Below are 25,382 nucleotides of genomic sequence, written 5' to 3' on the forward strand. Positions count from 1 at the left end.
ATCAAAGTTGATAAGGAATAGGAAATTTGGAAAAGAAATTTCTCTCTTCAAATCAGTGTTTACCACTGGTGTACTGTATATAGTATACAATACAGTCAATATTTTAAAACTGCAAAGATTGTATGATGTAACCATACACTGAGTATGGAGTATAGAATTCCCATGTGCCATTTTATGATGGGCAATAGTTATAGTAAATGCCAGTTATAGATAGTGTATATATTTATAAGTTTAAAGCTCATCATCAACAGATACAGTAGGACCACAAGACTTTCATATGAAAGTATATCCTCTAAAATTTACCTTTGTAGCAAAGCATTTTACTTGATTCTGTATTGGATAAGCATTGGCCGTGTTCATTCAGCCTGGGCGAGTTCAGGTGGTTCCAGTGGATCAGGGGAACACTCCAAATGGCACATCCTTTGGGATGGGGAATGTATGGTTTTCACGATGCACTGCAACCGCCTCTCGTTACTGAATGAAACAGAGGCTGGTTGGCTAAAGAGTAATATACGTCAGCATATTGTTGGCCTGTTTGAAACACGTTGAGAGCATCTTAATTGTTGTTCCAACAGAATTTCATCCATAGTTTGTGCAACTCTCTGTACACTTGCTGAGCTGTTTACGTGCACGTCTGAAAAAGAAGCAGGGGGGGGGTGAAGGGAGGGAGGGAGGGAAACAATGCATGCAATTTTTGATTTCTTTTTCTTTTTTTTTTAATGCTGAGAACAAAGGAGTAGTATCTCTATAGCAACAAAATTAATTCTATGCTGCCTTTTCCCCCTCCTGCCCCCAAAAATGCCAGAAACCTTAATTTTGCCTGAAGTAAAAATGCATGAAGTGGAAGGGAGAAGTATGTGTGAGTGTATGATGGAGACATAGAAAATCCCTCCCACTGACTCTTCTGTTTTCTTAGGGTACAACCATGTTGCTGCCTATAGGATCAATTACATAGCCTGACCACCCTTGAGAAATGATGATTTTTTTTTAAATATATATATTTTAAACTTGTTCCGTATTTCAACGGCCTTCTGAGTCACGTTGCAAGCGATACTACTCTCGGCATGTCTGTGCATGCAGATGCTATTGAACCGGCTACAATGTTGACCTCATTCTTAGTCCATTCTGTCATTGATCCAATGCTGTACTTTGCATTTTTCTTTTAAATGAAGGTTACGAAATGTCACGGAGCCTTAACAGCATAGCTGGCATAAGTGGAAAAGCGATAGGATTATCCTCAGTGTCTGCGCCCTACAGCTCTCCTAGTCCAGTGAGACGTTCTTGGTCTCCCATCCCATCTATTTTGTAGCATGGATCAGTAGCAGAGAATGGTCTAAAAAGCTTTATTTTCAATTAGCCTATGCCATGTTGCATATAGTCCAGGTGACTAAGTCTGAAGATGCAATGTCTCACAGTAGCACCTGCCGGAAACGGTGTTACTACTGATGCTAGGTGACAACACTCCTAAATAGCACTCAGATGACATAGGCAGGCATTGGCGTAGTACTGGTGGGCCATACGCGCTGCATGGTATCAGTACATAGGATGAAGGGTAGATGCACCAGATAGTTTCCTTCCTGGTGCATCCTGCTAGTATGTGCTTATTTTGGCTAATGGTGGATCTACTGGCTCTGTATGGAATGGGTTAGGCATTTAGTCGATGCTGAAACATGCCAACGATGGAAGATTTTGCTTTTCTCAGGATATTTTTGAGCCATAGGAACCCTGCAGGAGTTTGAGCAAACAAGCACAGTAGGATGAAACTTTGCATGGGCACCTATTTTAAGCTGAAAGCAATACTCAGACACACTGTAGAGAGGTCTCAGTCTGGCTGACTGCATGGAAAAAAAAATCCTGTTGAAGAAGAATATGGCTGCCTCTGCATGTAGCTATCTCACCTTTTCCTCCTTCCTTTAAAACTAAGATGCCGAGCTTGATGTGAAAAGCACAGGGAAGAAGCTCAAGTACTGATTGTATTCTTTACATGCAGATCTTTGCAAAGAAAGTCCAGTCATTGCTAAATATATGCCAACAGAGGCAGTCAGAGTGACCTGACAAGGCAAGATGGAGATGAACATTGATGGCTAATAAACATCTGTGTGGAACTGTGCAGGCATAGAAGACCTTCTCATTTGGACAAAGTTAACTCGCTCCATGCAGGTTTTATGGATGATTCTTCATGGTTCTGGAGTTGTACTAGAGATGCAGGCTTTTTCTACGGCCAAAATGTAACAAAACTGTAGAAGATCTTTTTTTTTTTTTTAATCTATTTTTTTGTTCCATAGCATGAATTGCATGAAGACAAAAATGAAAATGAAAAAAAAAAAAAAACAACAAAAAACCAAAACAAACAAAAAACCCCAAAACAACACACACACAAGAAACACTGCAAATGTATGATTAAGAAGATAAAAAAAAAGCAAAGTTATATATTTTCTTTGAAAGCTCTTTACTTTTACATACATTGTTGTAGCCAAAATGTAAAACATTATAAAACTGTACATTTCTTTGCTATGGATCGCTTCTTTTTGTATACAAGATACAGAGTAATGGTTTTAAAAAGTGCAATCAGGCAGTCATCGGTCATATTGACCACGCCTTCACAGTTCATCACACCGACATGGAAATCAAGAACTTTTAATCCAACTAGAAGTGTATAAAAATAAGAAAAACTTTTTCCTGTCTGTTTTTGTTGGCATGCTTGTGACACATGGGACCTTCCTTCGGACCTGACAGTAACAGCTGGGTAATTTTCCAGCTCTGGTTATGTTGTATTTTATTGATGTATAGATCCGTAAAGACCCTTCATAAATTGTTCATATTAAGTAACCAGTATGAATTTTAAACAAAAGAGGTGTTATTTTAAAACTGGGACTTATAGTACAAAATCAGGAAAATACTCAAGTATAAATGGTCTCAAAGTTTAAGAAACAAGACAACAGCATTGTATGCAATTTAGTACTGAGTAAAATGCATGCACAATGTTATGCAAAACAATTCTAGCATGAAAATAAATTTTGTATCATGGTTTCAGTGCCTGCTGTATAGTGTAAAGGGGAATCCTTTTCTGAAGCAATCAGGGGTTTCCAGAGACTTGCTTCTAAAATCTTGAATAAATACAGTGTTCTCAACAGAAATGTAGGAGAAAAGCTTGGTATTGCTTTGGTTCTACAATGCTAATTTTGATTAGTAGATAATAAATGAAGCCTGCAAACACTTGATACAACCGATGTCTAAAGAATTCGCACCATTAGTAATTTTACAAGGGAAGATTAAAAAACCCTATAATTATCTAGGTATCTTCCTTTTCCCTCCCCAACAATAATAAATGTTTGTCTTTTTAGCTGATTAAATGAATTCAGTTTTTCTTACTTCTTTGGGCCCCGTCCTTCACTTGTTCTTCACTGAGCCACAACAGTCCACCTGACACGAAACTGAAAGAAATCCAGGTGTCTGAGTTGCACTTGATTTGCCACACAAAACATGCACCAGTAAGAACTGAGAAACACAATGGGATTAAATTTCATTTTAGATGCTACAAATGACAACTATGGACTATGTATCAGCAGTGTTCTAGTTGGTTGAGCATTTTCGGTAAAGTACTTCTGTGAAGGAAGGATACACACCTTTATCCTCATGTGAGGAACTTCAGAAGAGCTGACAACCTTCTAGGCAAGCCACAGCATCTGCAACTGCTGATGAGAATGGGAACGTAAAGGAATAGTATTCCTATGGTCTGGAGGAAGTAGAGATTAAATGCACAAAAACCCAGAAGAAACACTCATGGCTCTGGTAAGTGCTAAATTATAAACAACAAAACCAACTGCAGCTGGATCTTGTCTTCACAAAATTCTACTCCAAAAGAAAAAACAAGCAAGACCTCAAGTTGTATTTTAGGAATAGAAGAAAGGCTTAATCTGAATTTGTGCATAATTAGAACAGTCCTTTGTAGTCCTTGATAAAGCATTATGTACTTGATTTCTACTTCAGTTTCTCCCTAGAACTACTTTTTTCACACTGTTACTATGCTGTCATTCTCAGAAGATAAATTTCTTACCTCCAGAGGTAGATCCAGGTTCATCCAGGATTTGCCTAATGAACATCTTTTCCTCTTATAATGTATTAAGAATCCAGATATAGATTTATCTGCCCCATTTTTTTATTTAACACTAGCTCAAGGGCCCAGTGTGAAGGTAGCTCAATTCTCCATTACTATAAGGAATACTAACAATTCAGACCTGAAAATCCCATGTAGGTCTTCCCCTTCCACTGCACTTTGCATATACCTGAGCCTTAGCTAACAGGTTGGGTACAACTGTCATTCTGTGCTGCTTTTTACATCTACCAGTCCTGTTTTCATTTAGGTACCTTTAGGTCCTATCTGCTCATTCTGATTTGAGGTAACCATGTCTTTTGGAGGACTTTTATAAACCACTCACAAACAGAACAGCACTTACCATCCGCTGTCCTTCAGGAGACACCCTAAAGCTTAAAGTCTGTCTAACCCCAGAGTTCCCCTTGCACAACAGTGGCAGCTCTGACAACACAGGGAAAGAGGGAGACAAGAAAACTGGAAAATATCAGAAGCTATTGCATTGAATCCTAAGAGAAATTTACCACATCATCCCAGCTGCTTCACAGTTAAGGAGCTTTTGCTGGGGTATCATTAAAACATTAATTCCTTCAAGCCTGTTTCCTTCCCCAACAGGATGTACATATCTTTATTAAAGCATTAAAACTATACATGTGGGTAGATTCTGACTACAGGCTTTCAATAATGCCATCAACTACTTCTGACTTCACACCACTGTTAAGTAAGAACAGAAGTATGTTCTGCAGTTCAGTTACACTCTGTTTCCTGCTGGAAATGAAATCTGTGTTTCCTTCTCTGTAAACTCAGCTTTCGGCAATGAACTCCCAGCTATAAGACCCAATGCTGGTCCCTCACCTGAACCAACTGGCAATTAGTGGCTTATCACTTGCTAACATTGAAAGCATGGCTCAACCACACCTTCTATAAATACAGCTTTTCCTCTGAGTACATGAGGACTCGCTTTTTCTGGACTAACCTGGTGTGTCTCCACAATTACAATTTCAGATAGAATAAATTTCTGAGGGTTCTGTTCTCTCAAAAAAAAAAAAAAAGAAAAGAAAAAAAAAATCTAGCTAATACCGCTGTGATAACAGTCAGCGCAGCAGTCATTAATCTGGATAAAGTGATTTTTCACCTAAATTGCCTTCTCTCTTCTTAAAGTTTCAGTGCCAAAAAGAAAATACTTCACTGAAACAAATGGCTGCTAGGACAAATGAGCAGACTAAAATACAGAAGAGAGCAAGCAGGGCTAAGGCAAGGGCATTCAGAAAGGAAATGAGCACAGAGCTGCTTACAAAAAAAGATGTCCTGAAGAAAAAGACAAGTGCAGTTATTACCCTGCCAGTTTGCATATCCCTTTCCTAGTTTCAAAACAAGGCAGCCTACCTCTCTGCTTTCCATATATATCCTGGAAGGAACTTTGTCTCTGAGCTCACACACAAACTACCTTTTCTTCATGAAAACATGCTTAAATTATGCAGGCTATTTTTGGGTCACTCCCTTAGAGTTTGGGCATAAAATATCTATCTGTTCAGAAGTCCCAAAGCCTCTGCATTCATCTAGGACTGCAGGGTGCTCCATTTTTCTCCTAGGGAAATACAAATGTTTATTTGCAATCAAGAACAATATTTGAATTCAAATTGAACTTCAAGTTAGAAAAGAGATCCAGAACTGAATCTCTTGACTTTCTTTATCTGACAAAGCAAATGCTTTAAAACTAAGCAGATTCACATGCCCCCATGGAAAGACATATTCCCTGGCTCAAGGTGGCAAACTCAGGTTTTCAACCCTCAGCATTCACTTGAACATTGAAAAAACTTTATGCAAAAGTATAGAGGTCTAAACATCTCCAGGTACCAAATATTAAGAGCATGTGCTCCAAGGCTTCCACTGTTTTTTCTGCACCCCATGAAGCACAGGTTAGAGATTCGTTAGGCAGCAAAAGGCAAAGTCTTGCAGTTGTATTAGCTCAGCTGTCACTCTAAGGTACCTGCACAGCTTCTAGATCCCAAAGGGCTTAGCAGGGACAACACAGTCTGCGCAGAGGCTGCTGACTGTGAGTCACAGCAGCACAACAGGAGACATGGCTTAAGCCCAAGCAAAGCAGCTCCGCTGGAGCCACGCTTTGCCACGGTGGTGTCAGTTCAAGTGGGTGGCTGGAGAAGAGGTGGCAGTAGCAGAAGCAGGAAATGAGGAGGACACAGGATGGGTTTGGAAAATGGGTTATGCAAGTAGGAGTGCTGGAAACAGCAATCAGTAGTGAGGGGGAAAGAAGAGCAAGGAGAGAAAGAAAGAGTGGCAAAAAAATAATCGAAAAGCACTGGCCTAGAAGGTAAAACTTTGGGCTGGGACTCAGGAAATGGGAATTTCATTCTTGACTCCATTGGGGACATGCTGGATTACCTTGGTTGGGGATATTCAATCTTTTGTGCCTCAGCTTCTGTTTCTATGACATTATCCTTTTTTTAAAGTGTTCTGATGTCAAAAGAGGAAAGGCAGTATTTAAAAAGGAATAGTTATTATAATCCATCTACTCAGAATTAAGGCACCAGAGGAGAGAAGTGTCTCTCCATTATTTGAAAGATGCCATGTTTCCTTGTCTGCAGAAGAGCACAATACTCCTATAGTAATCCCTTTTCTTCTGTGCTTTAAAGCAGAGGATTATTATGGAAAATTATTAAGCACCCACACAGTTAAAATGACAGAGTATTTTCATTACTGATTGGCAACTCCTCTGCTCCCCTAATTTAGGTACCACATGTCTTTATGCATTCAAATCAGTAAAAAAAAAACAAAACAAAAGCTAAACTCACTTGACATTTGCAGCCAAAAACTAAAGGCATGTCAGAACATTAAAAATCTCCCAATTCTTGGCCTCTCTTCTAAATATAAAAAAAAAAAAAAGGTAAACCCACAGTCTTATAGTAAAATGTTCACATACACTTAAAAGATTATGATGACCAGGGAGTAGCTGAATAATACTGAATTGAAATTCTGCAGTTTCAAATCTTGATCCGAAAACCCGCAGACAGAACTCCCCCAAGGGCTGCATAGCATCTGAATAACAAGGTGGCCCACAGGCAAAGCAAACTGGAAACAGATTACAACGAAGGAAATGAATTGAGTGAGAGGCTGGCCAACATGGGAACTGGACTTAGACATGACCCCCTCCCAACCTGCAAAGGCTCATCTGAAAATGAGATGAAATCCGACATGTCACAAAAAAGTCTGAGGAAATTTTGCAAAACAAATGTCACCCCTGCATTTTCTCATCCCCCAGCCAGCTTTTATTCAGGAATAATTACTTTGTTGTTCTTGTTTCCAACCAAGCTGAAAAATATGTTTTCCCAATACTCTAAATTTATGCTTCCTCAGTCTCCCACAAGGAAACGTGGTTCATCCAGGCCATGATTCAAACACATAGACTGTTTTCACTGTTGCATATTTTCAGTCACATACTCTATTTTGATGTTCTACAGAGGCACTGATGAGTAAAAACTGTCTCTGCATTAAAAACAGGTGAATGCTGAGACAACTGACAGATGAACCTGAATGAAATGCACAAATAGCTCAAGAATGTGCCTGACTTCAGTCCTTCAACATCTAAACGGGTTACAAAGTAACAATGGCTTTACACATGCAGTTTCTTCAAATTAACTTCAAAGGCACATATGATAAAGACCTCCACAGTTATATTCATCCAACAGAAGGCCATTTTCTGTAAAACCAAAACATTTTAATTCAAGGCTATTAAATAATTCTTTCTAACATGAAGGAAACCAAGTAAGATCAGCACTTATGAGGAAATAAGAATAGAACAAAAGCTAAAAGAAAAGAACAAAGCATGTACTACCACTTTTTTGCATATGTACCAAGATATAAATATGTGAAAAGTTAAAATGTACAATTATTTTTGTGTTAGCTGGACTTTTCAGCAAATTTGTTGTAAATACCACTTTTCCACTGTGTGCATTTTGAAGTGCAATCAAAACCACACAAGGTGATTCTCTGCCCCAGACTCCATCCATTCCAAGCCTTTGGGAAGCAAGACTTTCACCTTCTGCTTCAGTGTTTTCTTTTTACCTTTACAGGATTTTCACCTGCTCTGAACTATAAGCTGGCAGTAAATAGCAGAAGCATGACTCAACTACTGATGAAAAATTCTGGAGTACTTTTCAAGAAAATATCTAGCTAAAAGAAAAAGCACAAGATTTGATAAGAGAACATGGGACTTTTTGGTGAAAACATGACATTGCAATTTCAGTGACAAAGATCTGTCATCATCTTGATTTTTAATACAGAAGAAAAGGAACTGGAAGTCCCAAAATTACTTAAGTCTTGTTTAAATCAGATCCAGAGTTCATGAAATTGAATAGAAAAAATAGTAAGTATTTGATTAAATGCTGGACTAGATCACAGGCCTGATCAAAAAATTTCTGAGACTGGAAGGTGAGGACAGATGTTCCTGTTTCACCTGAGGAGAACTGGAAATTTCAAGATGTGCTATGAAAGAGGAAAAAAACCCACCAAAACTGCACGGCAATAATTCACATTATTATTAATAAACAGTGGAAGAGGGGGAACAATAACATCCAAGAAACAGAATAGCTTGTCTCTCATCTCACTCCCACCACACTGATAGGCTGGAATGCTGCTACACCTGTGAGATTACTCAGTCTTCAGGACCCGTATCTTGACTCTGTCTTCCCCCTCCTTTTCCCTATGTTTTAGCTGACTATGTCAGGCTCTCTATTGACATTTATTTAAATATTTTTCCAGGTCACCTTTCTCCTATACATTCAAACTGATCTCCTTCATCTGTTTTCCATCTTCATCTCTAAGTCTTATAACTCAAAACATGTCATAAAGCACAATGAAATCTTCCCATCCCCCCCAATTTCTCTGTGCTCAAAACATGTAGCCGAACAAAATCTCCTGTCACTCATGCAGAAGTGACCTTTATGATGGTTGCAGATGGCAAGAACTACTTACACACCAATAGGACTGACAATATGTAAAGAGAAGAGGGAAGTCAGTGTCATATAAGAAGTGGTGACTGGGCAAACTAGAAGAAAAGCAGGATTCAATTCTTCTTTTAAATGAACACAGTTCAAATACAGGGTTTCTAAGCACAAAAGCATCAAGTCACTCAGGCATTCTACATAAAGTCAAATAACATCAGTGATCATCAGGTAGGCCAAAAAATCCTCCAAGATACAGAAACTTCTGTCCAAGTTTCACAAGACACATAATCCTACTGACATTCCTTAAAATGGAACAGGAGGGTCTTGTGCAGGTGCACATGGAGGCTGCATGAGTAACAGCCACAGAACTCCCAGGATTTCAAACAACAGAAGGGCTCACAACAGCTTCCTTCTCCCCCCTCCAGCCCAAGAGCCTGAAAGTTCTCTGGACTGAAGGTCAAAAGCTCACAACTTGTTCTCTGTCAAGAATGTCAGCTCACTGGGGGGTTTGCTCATCTTCGAAAAAGTGAGGGGAGAGTAACTGCACAGACACTTGCTTACCTTGTTCCAGTGTCTTTTTATAAATACATATGTTACAAACCTTGTCAGTTCATTTGCATCTGAACCTGAGCACAGAATGTTTATACAAAAGGTTTGCTTTGTTTATCACAAAAGAGCTGCTCAAAGAACTTTGTATGAACCGCAGAAGCACAGGTATAGCACACTGGCTCTGCATTTTGCCTTGCAGAGACTGACCTTCTCCATCAGGACATCAACAGGTAGCAGTCATAAGCCCTGGACACCAGCAAAGAAAGTTTTTTTTCCCACTTGATCAGGAGCTTTTCACTGTGTGCTCCCTTCCTTACAGAGAAGGCCTTAACTGATTTTGTACAATGCTTTATTCTGCAAACAAAGCTACTGATATACTAAACAGGGCAGTAATTTCTGAAAGAATGAGCAACAACATGGTTTTGACATTTAACCATGTCCCTTCTATAAAGAATTCTATTCACTCTTCATACTACAGCATCATCTAGAAGTCCTGACCAACAGAGCATTCAGTATTTCCCAAAATTTTCCATCTACATAGGCACAACAAAGGAGAGAAAATGAAGTTCTTGCCTTTCAAAGACGAAGATCAGATGCGGGTCAGCACAAGGAACAAACCGAAGTACTTCTTTCTTTCCTCACCTTATCACCCCAAATCATTCATTGTGTTCCAAAAGTGAGTTCGTGTTACAGGTGTGAAAAATTGAAAAACATTTCAAATAACCAACTCACACTTATTTGTTACATAATCTGTTGGACTCCTCTGAAATGAACTGCAGCAACAGCACACCCAGTCGAAACACATCCAGTCCAGTAACCCCAATGTAGCGCACACATACTAGCTGTGATTAATGAAGGAACAGCACTGTTTAGAGGACATGATTTAGAGGGAACATGTTTATTTGGTACACAGGTTTTGGAGAAAAACAGAAGTAGAAACCTCAGACAGGACTGCCGAAAAAAGCATGAGAAACTGTTCAGTGCATATAGTAGAGACACTCTGGTATTCTGAAAATGGCATTGTGGACAATCAATAAATACCAGCTTAGATAATTAAAAGTACAAGAAGTCACAGCCTCAAACAATATATTGCCATGAAGAACCACAACCAATACATGGGTTAAAAAACCCACCTTACAACAGAAGTCTCGATTTTACACTTTTTGCAGAGGATCCATTTGGTTATTCTTACCAATTCTTTTGGTATCTATAATAGCTAAAATCCACTTCATAGTCTGTTCAAGTTTCTCATCCATCAAATGGAAAAATAAAATACCTTTGAAAATGAGGCCATGAACTCTAATTGCTGTAAAACCAAGGGTGAAAAAATCCTTGCAGCCCATATTATCACCTTAATTCCTTCCCCTTCATGTGTAAGCTGAGACATCATTAGAAAGTCTTCCTGTCCTATTTCCCAAGAGCCTTTCTCTGAGTATTTTTTAATTCTGAAAGGCTTCCTCCCTGGCAAGCCTGCTTTAAAAAGTAAACCACTGTTTAGCAACAGTAGGTCTCATTAAAAGGTGCATTTACCACACAGTAGAACTCTCTATATTTAGAACTTGAAATACATTGAGTACCACAGCAAATGTAAGTATTGTGGGTGGTAAACACCCAGTTTAATAGCATCCAATGTATCTGAGTGAAAAAAACAGTTTTATAAATAGCTTCCAAAATTTTGCTCAGCATAGGCAGCTAATAATATCTGAAGATATTTTATTTTATACTTTTTTATTTCTCCTACCAAAACAAGTGGTAGGCCTACATTCTCTGTCAAGCTCTCACCTGAAACAAGTACTGTGGGCATGCCATGAACAGTAACTCAGCTGGGCTGTGAAACGGAAGTGAGAACTAACCTGAAACCATCAGGATTATTTTGGTGTGCCTTTTAGGCTGCAGAACTTGTAAAATCTTTCTGGTTAGATTTTGATGTCTTCCTACTGAAAGGCAGCTGGAAATACAGGAGTTATGTTTGATCAAACCGTTGTCGACAGCTACAACTGACTTATGCCCTTTGATAAGAATTTTTAGATTGTTTCCAAGAGCTCTTAAAATTTTTTCTTCCCTAAGCAGTAGCTTCAGAAACTTCAGGTTTGCTTTGCAAGTTAATGATAATTCACACAGATTTGCATCCCTGTAAATCTATAATAAACTGATGCCTGGCACAGAACATCAGAAATACTGCTCCTTTCACAGTTTAATCAAGATAAAGCTAGTTCAAAAGGGTCTCGTTTCCCCCTTTTACCAGCCTTCTAAATTACATCACCTTTTTTTTTATCCTAATCTTCTGTTTAAAATGTGTGTATGCATCTATTTATGTTCACTGGTATTTCTTTGTGATACAAACGACTTTCTGAGCTGCTGGGAGCTCACAACTCCAGCAGAAGTTGGCAGGTGCAACATATGCTTATAGTGATGTAAAGATACAATAACAAAAGACCTCCTTCTCAGACCATTTCCTCAGACTGAACTTATACACCAATGATAAGTGATAAACAAGTTAGTTTCTTTCCCAAAGACTTCTCAGAAGAATAAGAAATAAATCTGTCTTCAGTTGTTTTGCTTCGAGGCGAAATGTCTGTAATTCTATCTGTGGGTAAGAAAGTCAATTCCTGTGACAAGAACCCATGAAACAATTTTTAAAGTATTATAGTTTTCTATCCATAGTTGTTCCTTTCAGACTTAGAAAAAACAACTTTCCAACTATTGTGTTAATCATGGGCAATTCTCTTGTAGCTCTTCTGAGCTATGCAACCCAAAGATGTCCGCACACATCCATGATGTTATGATTCCAGGTGTGCTAAGTCTAATGTGGAGTTTGACAAAGAGCCATGGAGTGTCCTGCCCCACATCCAATTAATTTTGCATAATTGAGAGCTTTGACTTGCTTCGGGACACAAATATTTGCTTCTGTGCCATCACCACACATCCCATGTTCGTTCCATCCCCAGGAGAAGCATTGGCCACCTAAAAGAGAAGACAGAAAATACAGAATAAACACCAAAGAAATGTAACAGCTTTGGTTAGTTCTGAGGAGCAGATTAGTCAATTTGTCCTACTTAGGTTCTAAGAAATTCTGCTAAGGTGGGGAAAAATGTTCTGGTTCTCTTGAAAATATAAATAAACACAAATGAATTATTCTCTATCCTGTTCCATATGGTTAAAAAAACAAGAGAGACTAAAATAACAAAGGCATTTGAAAATCCCTTAGTAAATACATGGTTCAGTATTTTTGCAGAGCCTACAAAATCTCTCCACATTTTAAGAACCTCTCCTGAAATTATATGAAATGCCTGTCTTTCAAGTTCCCTCTAGTAAGCAAAAGTATCATAAATCAAGCACAGTGACTTTAACAATTCACAGCGTGATCTGTAGGGCTGGGGAACACAGAGTCACAGAGCAGCCAAATTAAATTTCATTCCTAGTTTCAAGTTCACATGTCACCTTTTTCCTTTAAATGCAAGTCTTTGACAGCCTGCCTTACTCTTAATCATCCTACCTCTTATGCTTGCTTTGACATAATTTCACTGCTTTTATTATTCTTATTTTCATTCATTATTATTTATTTTTGTAACATCTACTCTTTTATATCCCAAATAACGAGTCATGTATTATTATTACCCATAGTACTCTTTCTTGAAGCAAAATATGCAAATTTTGTTCTATAAATGGCTGGCATAATAAAAAAAATCCACCAAAGCCCCCTTATTCTGAACTACAAGAGCTATTTCTTCCCTATTTTCTACTCTTTATTTGGCTGACAGAGACTGTGCCTGTGACTTTTTGTAATAAAAAAGAAAGCCATCCTGCCATATAATCATTTTTCTGATGCCACTGGCATTTTTGAAAGACAGCAGGTATTAACAGCATGAAGTATCATTCTGGATTCCAAATAACGAGAAGAAAAGTGCCAAAATTCAAAAATCCAATCCCAGTCATAATTTTGCTTTTCAGAATTCAGAAACAGATTATTGCAAATCTAGAAGGACCATCTTTCCTGCAAATTCAGTAATATTTCACTGTCGTCTGCTCTCTTTACATTATTAGTATATTGAAGTTCTTCTCTCCTATAATTAAGTGTAAACATTACTGATGTCAGATGTAATTAAACAATGACATTTCATTTTCCTGATGTAATTAAACAATGACATTTCATTTTCCTGACAATCTTTAAGGCAATGGAACACAACAAAACACCACTAGAACATCCCAGTAGCCTAGACACATCTCACCTAATACAGCAGCTCCGTTATTCCTATCTCAGAAGGCACCAGATGTTCCCATGGCTATGCATGCACAATACTGACAGCCCAGCCTATATCCCAAATACACATACATGTGCTGCTGAAAAATACCAGAAACTGAATGTGGAACATACACCATTTAAATATCAACAGAACATCCTACAAGTTAATGGGATTTTTTTTTGTAAGGCTCAAGGTAAAAATGTTTATGTAAATATTAAAAAGTAGGAGAAAGACACCCCAAACCCATACTAGGGACACATCACAAAACAATTATTCCAGGAAGCTGCACTTGAGAAAAGGCAATTTTTTTTGCACAGTTAATATGTGAACCCTGCAGACTAAGTCCATTTAAGAGTGGGGAAACTTCCAATGGAAAGGGAATATAACATGCCCTTGCATTAATAAGATGAATGTGGTACACTTTTTGTTAATAGATTACCAGCAATTAGTACAAGAACTTATATGCTTTTATGGAGACTCACTACATCTGACTAAAGGATTTTTTATTTCTTTTTTCATCCTGTCCCATCAGGACAAGAGAGAGGAGACCAAAAAGTTTCTGATCACTTTGTATTACAAACTGCTCAATGAAACATTAATGGTGCAATAAATATTCAAAGAAACAGTGCAGTATTAACCTCTCAAATTGATAAAGATATCAAGTGAAGCATCTTTTGAAAAAAGATCATAGAAACATTTACAAGCTAGGAAGCCTCCAGACAAGAACATCTCCCCTAAAATAAGGATCATGGAGTCTTTTCCAGCCTTTACTTCTCCAAGTAGGTAAATAGGCCACCAAAATAGGTTTTTCTATGTGATTCCAGTGAGCTCCAAGGTTACTGAAATGGAATGAGAGTGAAAACTGGCAAAAGAAAAATTAACTAAAAGAAAAATTTATGTTTGAATGGTCTTATTCAAAAATGCCTCATACATCTATGGAGACCCAGGAAGAAATATGAAGAGATGAAAGGGCACCTGACAGATATGGAATGACAGGCCACAAAAATGTTTCTCATCACCACCAAGTCAGAATCAGAAAAGTTAAAAGGCAGAAAATTTTTACTGTGAAAATAAAAGGTGTACTATACTACATCTGCATGTAGAAGGTTTAGCCAAAAGTTTGTCAATACAAATAGCCAGATGCTTGATTCATGTGAGAGAAAACAAAATTTTCAGGAAACATATCAAGTCCATTTTTTGGCAACAACATATTAACAAAATTTGGAGGAGGGCTGGGCAAAATGACTGCAGTGAAAATGGTCAGGAGGGAACAAGCAGCTCTGTGAACCACTGGCACAGAAATTGAAGTCAACGAAGATCGAAGGTAATGAGGCATCTATTTAAAAAATTACATGGAAGAAATATCTGCAGAGTTAAAGAAAGACCCTAAGGAGATCTAATGGTTAGCCTCTGGAAAAAGGACACCATTTCATGTCAATTTTTTTTCTTTTGTTTGTTTTTTTTTTCTTGCTTGTTTTCTTTTTGGTTGCTTCTATTCACACTTTATTGCTGATAAAAACCTCAACACAGACCAAGCAGCCCTACATGCCTTCAAAAGAAAATTCATTTTCTATGTCTGTGCCAGACCTTCCCAGGATGAAAGACCATTAAAATGATGTGTATTAATACAGCTACAAACTGCCTCTAACAAAATTTAGCACAAGCACTGTAGCATGTTCTCAAACAAAATGGTTTGTGTTTGGTGAGGTGAGGGAAGGTTGCTCTGTGTCACTGTTTAAGTGAAACCACATAAGACATCACACTCATCTTTTTCCATTTAAAACATAAATAGTCAAGGTACAGATGAAAACCACAGAACTCACATGGCAAGGCAGCATGATCCCAAGGGAATTTCAGTGCATTCACAATCACACTAATCGAAGTTTAGAGCAATTCTATGCAGAACTTTCCCCCAAACATTAAATATACAAAACACAGGGAGAAAAAGGTCCTTAAGAAATCTGTTTTGGTCAAACAACACAACAAGGGGCTAGTGCCCTCCTTTTGTCTGCAATAATTATCTGGGCTTTTTTCAATGTAACTGAAGTGACAATGGCAATATACAAGTTGATTAAACTGCAGAAAAGTATTTCCAGGAAAAATAAAGCTGCATCATAGTGGACAGGATTCTGGAGAAAGTAGAGGATTTGGGGTTGCTCCTCATTGCTGAGCACTTTGTTCTTCAGATGGAAGAATCAAGGTTAGCAAATAAAGATGCTCTGGGTGAGATTCACTGCACTTAACTTCAGTCACCTAAAAATCAAGCAACTTATCTACAGATCATTATCCTCTAGTTTTCCACAAGAGCCAATGGAGACATCTACACGTCTCCAACAGGCAATTCATCTTATTCAAACACTGGTGTTAAAATCAAATCTATCTCACTTCAGTGACTATAAAGAGAGACCAAGTGATTGTCCTAGCCTAGGTATATCAGTTTTATGCAGCTGAAGACAGGTTATGTTAAATCATATGCTTACAATCAGTCTGAAGGCAAAGCAAGGAAAACTGGAAACAAGGAAGCTGCAAATATCACTGCAACCTAGCTTCAGGCTACAAAGAGTCTGCTTCTAAACCAGCCTGTGCCCTGGAGGCTTATCACTGGAGTCTTCAAAAGATTCTCTTTTCTGTTTCTCCTCTCCTGCTCTTTCAACCACAAAAGCAGAAGTTCGCCTTAAAGACAAGCCAAGTATCTTAAGGCCAAGCCATTCAAGAGAGAGCTTCACATTTTAGGGATCTGTTAAAATGTTTTAGTACAGCTCTACTATATTGGCTCTGTGCTCTTAGCAATGCTTCACAATACCTCAAATTATTATTTCTTTTTAATCTTAAATTAGTGCTACTCTACAGATGGTTATATACAAAGTTATAGTAGGCAGGAGATCAGGTCAGCGCAAGCCAAAAGACTTTAAACAGCATCAGGGCTGGACCACAGACAAAATTCAGGTGTCTCAGCTATCCTCCCTTGACTATTTAACTACGCAGGAGAGATTTAGACCATATTTCTCCCAAGGAGTTGTAAAACACAAATGAATAAATTTTCTTTTTTTTTTTTTTTTAAGGCCATCTAGTGGTTCAGGGTGTCATGTAAAATAAAAGGAAAGAAATATCCCTCTCAACTTTTGTGGTTTTGATAGCAACAACTGTCATTAGTGCAAAAGATCTGCAGATTCTTAGAATATAAGAAACAGGATTGATATCAATTGTTTTCTGAAGAAAAAATATGGAAACGTATTAGTAACTAAAAGGGAAGTCTAAGCATTCTGCAAAATCTTATTAAAGGCAAAGCTTGGTAAGTGGAATGTATGATGACATCATCTCAAGACACTATATGGTACCTCTGAAACTCAAAAATAACTATGAGATTCATATAGTCGATTTTTATTATGGAGCCACGTTTTCAAGGAGCAAGCTGTCATGTGCTCTAGGCAGCCCATCCAGGTGGAGTTGTTCAGGACCAAAACACTCAGGAATGTGTGTCTGGCTTTAAAGTGAGTAAGCTTGATAAAAATCAGATGCATTGCAGTGCTAACACAACACAGATAAGAAAAACCACACATTTTTGATATTCTGTACAAAGTTATGGTGCTAAAGACATGCTGATTTCAAAGCTAGCCTCTGGTCAACAATCTGCCCTCACTCTACATGAGTAGATTCTCCCCAGGCAGTGGACATAGACCACTCAGTCCCCTCCTCAGCTGTCATTTTACACAGGTGAAAAATCATGTGACTGTGGTTCATCCTGGTACCTGGAAAGAACAACTTTCAACGTCCTCAAACAGCTAATCATAAGAAGTGTACGAAGCTTGCACTACATGGAGGCCTCTGACTTGGTGCTCTAAACTAATATCTTATGTGAATTACTATTTTTTCCCAGCAGAAGCACTGTTTTGTTAGTTGGACCTTCTCTCTGCCTATACTTGTATCTTGCGTAATACAGCAGGGACTTCAAACTGGGTCAGGGCCTCAAGGCCAACTGTCAAAATATCTAATTATAATCCATAACTACCTATTGAAGAGAGTCAGAAAATCGACTTGAGAATACAAGACGCCTAGTATGGCTTAGGCATGTGCAGTACTTCAAAATGGAGCAACAAGGCTACACATATCCTTTGCAATTACTTTCAGTTGGGAAAGTCTAATTTCTAGTTTGTTCTTCAATATCAGTGTCTATCCCACAAACTCCAAGCAGAAGAGCAGCACAGAGCACATCTAATCTCTTCTGTTCTCATTTCCACAGCATATGAATAGCTGAGAGTTACAAAATGGGAAGGGGAAGGAATCGTGTGCATTATAAGATAATTTCCAAGCACACAGCGAAGGGCCATGTAGCACATCTGGCACAGCCTGAAAGCTGTATGTGGAGGAGTCCTACATAAGCAATGCAGAGAATTAGAGGAAGATGCAGTAAGAATGGCACTTAGCAAAAAAAGCCATAGCAGATTCGTGCAAACATGCTGAGCATTTTCCTGTGCACTGTTTTAAGCACCAGGCAAATAACTGAGCCCACCCCTAGAGGAAGTGCTATCTTGCCAATTTACAATGACAACAGATATTTTGTTCTGTTCTCACAGGGCACTTCAAAGCAGGAGCTGAATGGCTCACTGCACAAATTAATATGTATCTATTTGAAAGAATCATTCCACATCAAATAAGCCATGGTTTAGTTTACCACTCAGGCTAGTTTATGATGGATTTTATTTTTTCCTTCTCAGTTATGCATTGTCATTTTGAAGCCAAAAATGGAGGAAGAAATTCACAAAACTATATCCTATGATGTAAAAATGAGACTTGCAACTACAGATTTCTTGGCCTGCTGCACCTTTGTAGATTGTGGTGAAACTGAAGCCCTGTAAGATGGAGATGGTTGCTTTGCTGTGTGTAGGTAGCAAGGAGAGAAATCTACTGCAAGGATTATCTGTTCACATTTCTGTTTCCACAGGGAAACACAAATAATGCTATGTCTAATGCTCACAGGGGCTGCAAAGGTTTTCCTTTTGGTTTTACTCAACCATGTCAATTCCTTCCCAACAGGAAAGCATCTCCAGCTCAACACAGAACAAAACCTGGGCTCACGACTTTGTGCAAGACTGAACGTAACTGGTCCGCTGACAATACATGAGGATTATATCATACACGAAGCAGCTGCAGTGCAGAGAGGATTAAGCATTAAAGATGCTTTTTTTTACACCTGTAGAAGACAAGAAAATCTTTAAATTTTGCTTGCTTAAGTACAGGACAAGAACAGATGACAGAAATTAGTTAATGGAGAGATTTGTCTTGAGGCTCTGACCGTGGCACAAATGTCTGTTCCATCAGAATGTCAGGCATGGCAGAGTGTGACATTCATTCAGAACTTAAATCCCTGCCTCTCACAGTGACAGGCATTAAACGTGTCACAGTGCTTTAACTTTGTGTGACCAGAACTAGACAATCACAATCTCATCACAGAGCCAGAGACTGCAGTCTCATGACCCTCTGTATGATGCGAAATGGAATATACAGAAAATACCTTAGACTAAGTGCTTAGTAAGAGGTCATCCACACAAAGCAGTATGTCAGAGCACATCTAGAAGAGTGCAAGTCATTCAAGTGTCCCATGGGACCACATGGTGCCATGGTCATTTATGCCCATGTATTTTGGGTATTAAAGCATTACCACTTCAAATTTACACGCACTTTAAACTTACGTAAATGATTAGACAAAGAAAAGGAGGGGACAGCTGCGATTTGCCTGACCTACAACGTTACATCCAAGACCTAGAACTGATGGTTATCTTCAGGCCTGGGAAAAGTAACAGATGAACGCAGAAGCAAGAATCTGAGAACCCCCTCAAACTGCATTCCAGTATTACATGTAGCTTTCAAAGCACTAAGCAAATTATAGAGTAGGAGAAAGTACAGCCTACAAGATGAGCAGCAGCACACAGGTGAAATGGCACTTCCTCCGACTTCGTCGGCTGAGGTCAGAAACAAGAGACCCCACTGGGCTCTCAGGAACTCTCTCCTCAAGAAAGAACAGCTAGGTTGGAAAAAGATATTTTGGAAATGCTTTGGTGCTGAACATGTGTCACAAGGCAACCCTTTGTAGAACTGGTCTATTTACAAGCATGAGCTTTAAGGCCATCACACAGACCAGGCTATAGATGACTGTCAGTCCTTGGCAGCTTATAAAAAATAACTGATATAACAGAAGCTAAAAAAATATTCCATATGGCCACATTTACCTTCTTCTTATCTGATTGTTGTTCTCTTCCCATGAAGGGCTGTTTGCACTGAACAAAAGTGAGCATCCTAGGGTTTATCTCTAAAGGTGTCCTTTTCTGCAGAATACAATTCTCTAACTCAGAACCAAGAACTGAAATGTGTAAACCTTCCACACGGACATCTTAATGTAAAATAGCTTTGTGTTTAAATGGGCTTTAGTTTGAACTTTTCCCCTTTCATTTTCCCTTAGCAATTGCAAGGCTGCATTTGGTCAAGTTTCAAGATACATGATATGAATGTGCATTACTGTCGAGTGAAGTCTAAAAAAACCTGCTTGTTGATATTAAACAAGTGAGAGCTTTTCTTCCCCATGCTTAACAAGTAATCTGAGATGAATTCCAGCAGTCATAAGCGAAAGTGTTAGAAATGCAAAGAGAAAAATCAAGAAAACAAGTGGTCACTGAGTTTCTCAGTTTCCATCTCACAGCTACGCAGTTGCCACAGAACAAAAGCAGTTGCAGCTCAGCAATGACGTTATTGGGATGCCTTATTTTGCAAATTTCAAGTCGTAATCTTAGCATATTGCAATGGCTCAGATGATGGCTCCCCTGCAAGTGTCACAGTGCAGTTGTAACAGTGGTAGCACTGTAGGACATGTGTGCCCAAGACCTTTAAAATACCGAGTTTGATACAAGCTATAGCATAGCTGTAGTCCGAGAGAGTTCCAGATGAACTAACCCTCCTTTCAGGGCAGGATTTGTGGATTACAAGTTTCCTCTGTGCTGCAACTGTTGTACTTGAGTTAACCCACTTGTATCTGGTTCAAGTGTGCCTATACCACACTGTACTGTAGTGCAAGCGCACATCTAATAAAACTCCTATGGCTCATGTGCCTGGTCTGTCTGTCTCAGTGTGTGCCTGTTGTTACAGGGACTCCTATACTTGCCACTGTTTTGGGGTCTAAATGGGGTAAGTTTAGATCTACACAGATATAACAAGGGCTGGGTCATTTGAGCAGCTAGAAAAAGAGTAAAAAATTAACACCTTGGTAATATCCCCATGTTAACACTGATGGCACGTACAGCCACCATTCCCCTCCATCTCCTACAACATAGTTCTGTGAATGGGATCCCTTCCAAAGAAGAAATTAGAGATAGTTGACAGAGATGTGACAAAAGATGAAAGAAAGCAAAAAAAAAAAAAAATAATAAAAAAAAAAAAATCCCACGATTCAGACTTCAAACATAAACCTTAAGGAGGTTTACTTCAAGTTTGTGCACCAAAGGCAAGCCATATTCGCTCAGAAGGGCTGATGAAACACAGTGCTTTTACCTGAGATTGGCTGTGCAGAGTTGGGCTGGTGTTAACTTTCTATCACAAGTGAAACAGTAGCTGAATACTGAAAAACAAAAAATTTAAAAACCAAACCCACAACAAAACCCCAAACAAACTGCAAACAGTTTTTGACATACTTCCCTTCTGGTACAGAACAGAGACTCTGGGCAAGACGTAAAGCAAAGCTTGCTAACTTTTACCTATTTATATCTGCACGGATTAATTTTACATTATTATCCTTTACTTTTATTCACTGAACTATTTAATTACAAATCCATAATTGTTGATGAAAAAAAAAAGCTGTTGAATTTCAGTACCAAGCTGGCAAAACCTGAGCATTTCAAGCAACACACAAGGCTAAAGAAACCCCAGCCTTGGAGTGGCACAGAGTACATATGGGTGTGTGCAAACACCTTTTACAAACTCAGGCCAGTTAGTTTGGGAATAACCCTGCCGCAGCACAGCTTCTTCACATTTCTACCTTCATCCTCCTTCATGAGGATGTCTATACACTTACTCTTCATACCACGCTTAACTAACCTTCCCTAGAAGGGCACAAGACTGGGAAAGAAACGCTGACAGAATTCAGGATGCCACTGGGTACCAAGTGACACCATTTGAGTTGTTCTAATTAGGAAAGGCAAGCACCATCTCTGCCACATGAGGTTCAAGGTACATTTTGGGGACACCTCACCACTTTGCCTCCATCAGTATAAGATACATCTAAATTCTGAATTGGAGTTAGCTCCTTAAGTTGAGGAAACAGATCAAGTCATTCCCTGGAAGAAGGCAAGAACAAAGAGTGTCCTGAGACGAAAACCTCCTTCAATCAATACTGCAAGATGTTTTCTGAAAGTCTCTGCTCTACTACATTTTTTTTTGTATGCTGGCAAAATAGCTATAGTGAAAACAGCATTCATACATCAGGTGCAGGGATCTGAGGTTGGAAAGTAAAATCTCTCTTTGGCACAGTGACAGGAAGAGCAGCTGATGGGTAGAGGGATTCAGAGGCGCCATGCCAGCTCCAGAAGGTCGGAGACCAGAATGGACAATGCAAGCTGGGTCCCTGAGATGCTGTTTGGCACTATCCCATCTGATCCTCTGCATAACCTCAGGGAGAAGAGGAAACCAGCTGGAATGAAGACAGGAATATCTGACACCATTTTGGAAAGACTGTATCTGCCAGAAACTGGGGATAACAAAGTATTCTTCAGAATAAAAAAGACAAAACAAATATCTCTACCTCTGAAAGAATACATGGCCAAATTAAGAATTCAAGAGTTTTGTTCTCCCCGCTTTGAAGGAAGCAGGAACACTGGAAATATGGGGTCTCTGTGTATTGGCCTTACTATTCTTTCCTGTGTCCACGCAGAAAGCCACTTTCTTCCATTTTATATTTGGCTCTAGACTAATTACAGAGCAGGAGCAGCTATAGAAAGCAACCTAGAAAAAAAAGCTAGACAGAAAAGAATTACTTGGAATGTAAGGCCACACTTGGCCCTATGACAAATATTTATCATTACTCTAAAGAAAAAGTAATAGTATAAAAAGCTTTTAAGTTATGGATAATATCATAATATGAGAACTCAGAAAATAGCGTAAAAGACTAAAACCAAATCAGCCCAAACTTCTGGTAAAACAGAAAGCTTCAGATGAACACTATACAAAGTAGTTCTCACTAACCTGCAACAGGAATGTAAGAGAAGATGAATGTATACTTTACACCACTGGAAAACAGAACAACCAAACATGAAGATGACAAAGTCAGACAATGTTGAGATGTTTCCTTAAATAACTTTAAAAGTGTTTTTCTCTGATTTAGTGATAACTGAATACCAATCATGAAAATACTTCTTGGACAGTAAAGCCAAGAGATCTTTACTCTTTAAGCTCACTTATTAACAGAACTGTCTCTATTCATGGGTGAACCAAAATGCCATTGTGTTGATTCTAGAGGCTTCTTAAATCTACTCAGGAATAGACAAAGCAAAAATTAGAATTTTATGTGTCCAATCAACTTTGCAGAAGTGACTCATGTTCCCAATTCATTCAAAGACTTAAAAATGCTAACAATCCCCAAATAAGAACCTTTTTTATTTTGTCTTTTTTTTTAGAGGAGGGAAGGGTTGGATGCTTAGCAGCATTTTAAAGCTCCCTGTATAACTTCTGATACAGAAAGGTTAAAAATAAAGACCATAATCTTTAGCTGCCCAGCCCAACCTGCTTTACAAACTTGCTGTCAGAAAAAATTGAGCCTTCTGAAAAGTCAGATATTTCACAGGCAAAAATCAGAAACCCACTGAGATTTCAATTGCCCACAAAAGCTATAAACAATTTTGAACATACTGATGCAAACTAATCTTCCAAAATGTCTTCTATGCACAGACAACTCAAAATGTTGTGCAGTTAACAAAACCTTCTACAGCAAGATGGTGAGCTCTGCATTAGATGCCATTTCAGTAAGCACCATGCTCTATCTTCATAGTTTTGCTGCATCTTTGGTATCTAGTTCATCCAAATATACATGAATACATACTTATACATGTATACATACTTAATTGAGCTACCTAAGGGATAAGTTTGTTACCAATTTCTGCATGAGAATGCCTATTCTTATGGAGAAAAACTTCACACTTGAATAATTCCTTAGGATATAGAACTAATTTTTATGTCTAAGTAGTAGCCATTATTTAGAACATTTTAAAATCTCTGTGATGAAATATGGTTCAAATAATTTCGGTTGCTCTAATTTTCAACACCTTCTCTCCTAGCCAACGTGTCTTGCTGACAGGTTGTTCATGGAACTGTTTACTTTCCAGCGTGAAAGGTTATCTTTTTCAGAAATTTCTTAGGAGATGTTTCTAATTAACTAGTCTACAATTCCCACACCACTTTATTTAATTTTTTTTTTTTTTAAATTAGGTGTTGTGGGTTTTTTGGTTTGGTTGGGGTTTTTTATTTGTTTTAGAAAGCTGCCAAAGCTCTAGCAGGCACAAATACTTCTTGCTCTCTCTGTAAGAGATGGTTCTTAGATGCTTTTGCTGTTGTGAAATTTTTTGCCTCTCCAGCGGACAATTAAACAATGACAACACTGCATTCACCCCAAAGCATAATTCTATTTTTGAAGATTTCATTTGACTAACATGATACTGACCACAACTTTTCATCTGCAAGGCAATGTAAGTCAAGTTCAGCCACATGTCAGCGTGCACTGGCTTGACCCAAGTCTCAGGAGGTGCAAAAATTACTTAGCTGGCAATGTGATTAGGTAACCAGGCTGACTACATGGATTCAAAGCTGCTTCTCCAACTGGTAATCAAGAAAGGTCTTAACAGGATTTAAGAAGTGAAGGCAAGCCTTGATGGGAATGGCAAGGGGACCAATTGCTTATCCTTGAAATGAGAAAAGAAGCCATGAGGAAAACAGTTTGACTCCAGCTGAAAGCAAAATCCTAAGTCATGACTAATTCCTTCATTTCCAGCTATCGGTCTCCCTTACTAAGGCTTTGCTCCTTTTGGCCATGTGACTCTAAACTTTCTCATTATAGAGGGAGAATTACCCTGTACAAAGCAAAAATATAATCCTCCTTCCTGAGCTCTGAAGGGATCTGGTCAGACCTTCCCTCTGACAAATGGCAGAAACCATCACAAGAAGCAGCAGACAGCAGGGGACTAAATCTCTAAGTGCTGCCTGCATTACTGACTAAAGTTTACTCACTGACTCCACTATTTCTTCATTTTTCCACCTCATTTTGACTATTTTTGCTATTTATATTGTTATCTCCTTAGGCCAGGGGTCATCTTTCACCACCTCCTCTACTACATGGTCTGACCTCACCTTGAGCCCATGGACGTTGTGGAATGAAAATAAACAATGAAAAAATGGATGTTTTGGATGTTTTATTTAATCATCCATAGGATTAGATTCACACAGCTTTGTAAATCTGGAACTTAAGAAAAAAATGGAATAAAAACTCGGCAGTGAAGGTGT

At 38.6% G+C, this 25,382-nt stretch overlaps 2 protein-coding genes across 5 annotated transcripts in view; one reads left to right on the forward strand and one right to left on the reverse strand.

Annotated features, from left to right (window-relative positions):
* Positions 1 to 20,947, forward strand: part of KCNC1 (potassium voltage-gated channel subfamily C member 1) — a 127,679-nt gene extending 106,732 nt beyond the window's left edge. For 2 of the 4 annotated variants that reach the window (XM_027651183.1, XM_027651184.1), the window contains one exon: positions 1,991 to 3,348. In XM_027651183.1, coding sequence (XP_027506984.1) covers positions 1,991 to 2,055 — 65 coding nt within the window. In that variant the 3' untranslated portion in view covers positions 2,056 to 3,348. Of the gene's footprint in view, positions 1 to 1,172; positions 3,349 to 18,884 lie in introns of those variants that run through there. The other 2 variants (XM_027651181.1, XM_027651182.1) reach the window with 2 other exon arrangements.
* The window catches only part of SERGEF (secretion regulating guanine nucleotide exchange factor), a 151,007-nt gene continuing 133,843 nt past the window's right edge, over positions 8,219 to 25,382 (reverse strand). The window contains 2 exon segments of the mRNA XM_027651185.1: positions 8,219 to 12,424; positions 12,427 to 12,570. Coding sequence (XP_027506986.1) covers positions 12,387 to 12,424; positions 12,427 to 12,570 — 182 coding nt within the window. The 3' untranslated portion in view covers positions 8,219 to 12,386.

This window comes from Corapipo altera, unplaced genomic scaffold (assembly GCF_003945725.1).
Source record: "Corapipo altera isolate COAL_440 unplaced genomic scaffold, ASM394572v1 78, whole genome shotgun sequence".
In the NCBI taxonomy this organism is placed as follows: domain Eukaryota; kingdom Metazoa; phylum Chordata; class Aves; order Passeriformes; family Pipridae; genus Corapipo; species Corapipo altera.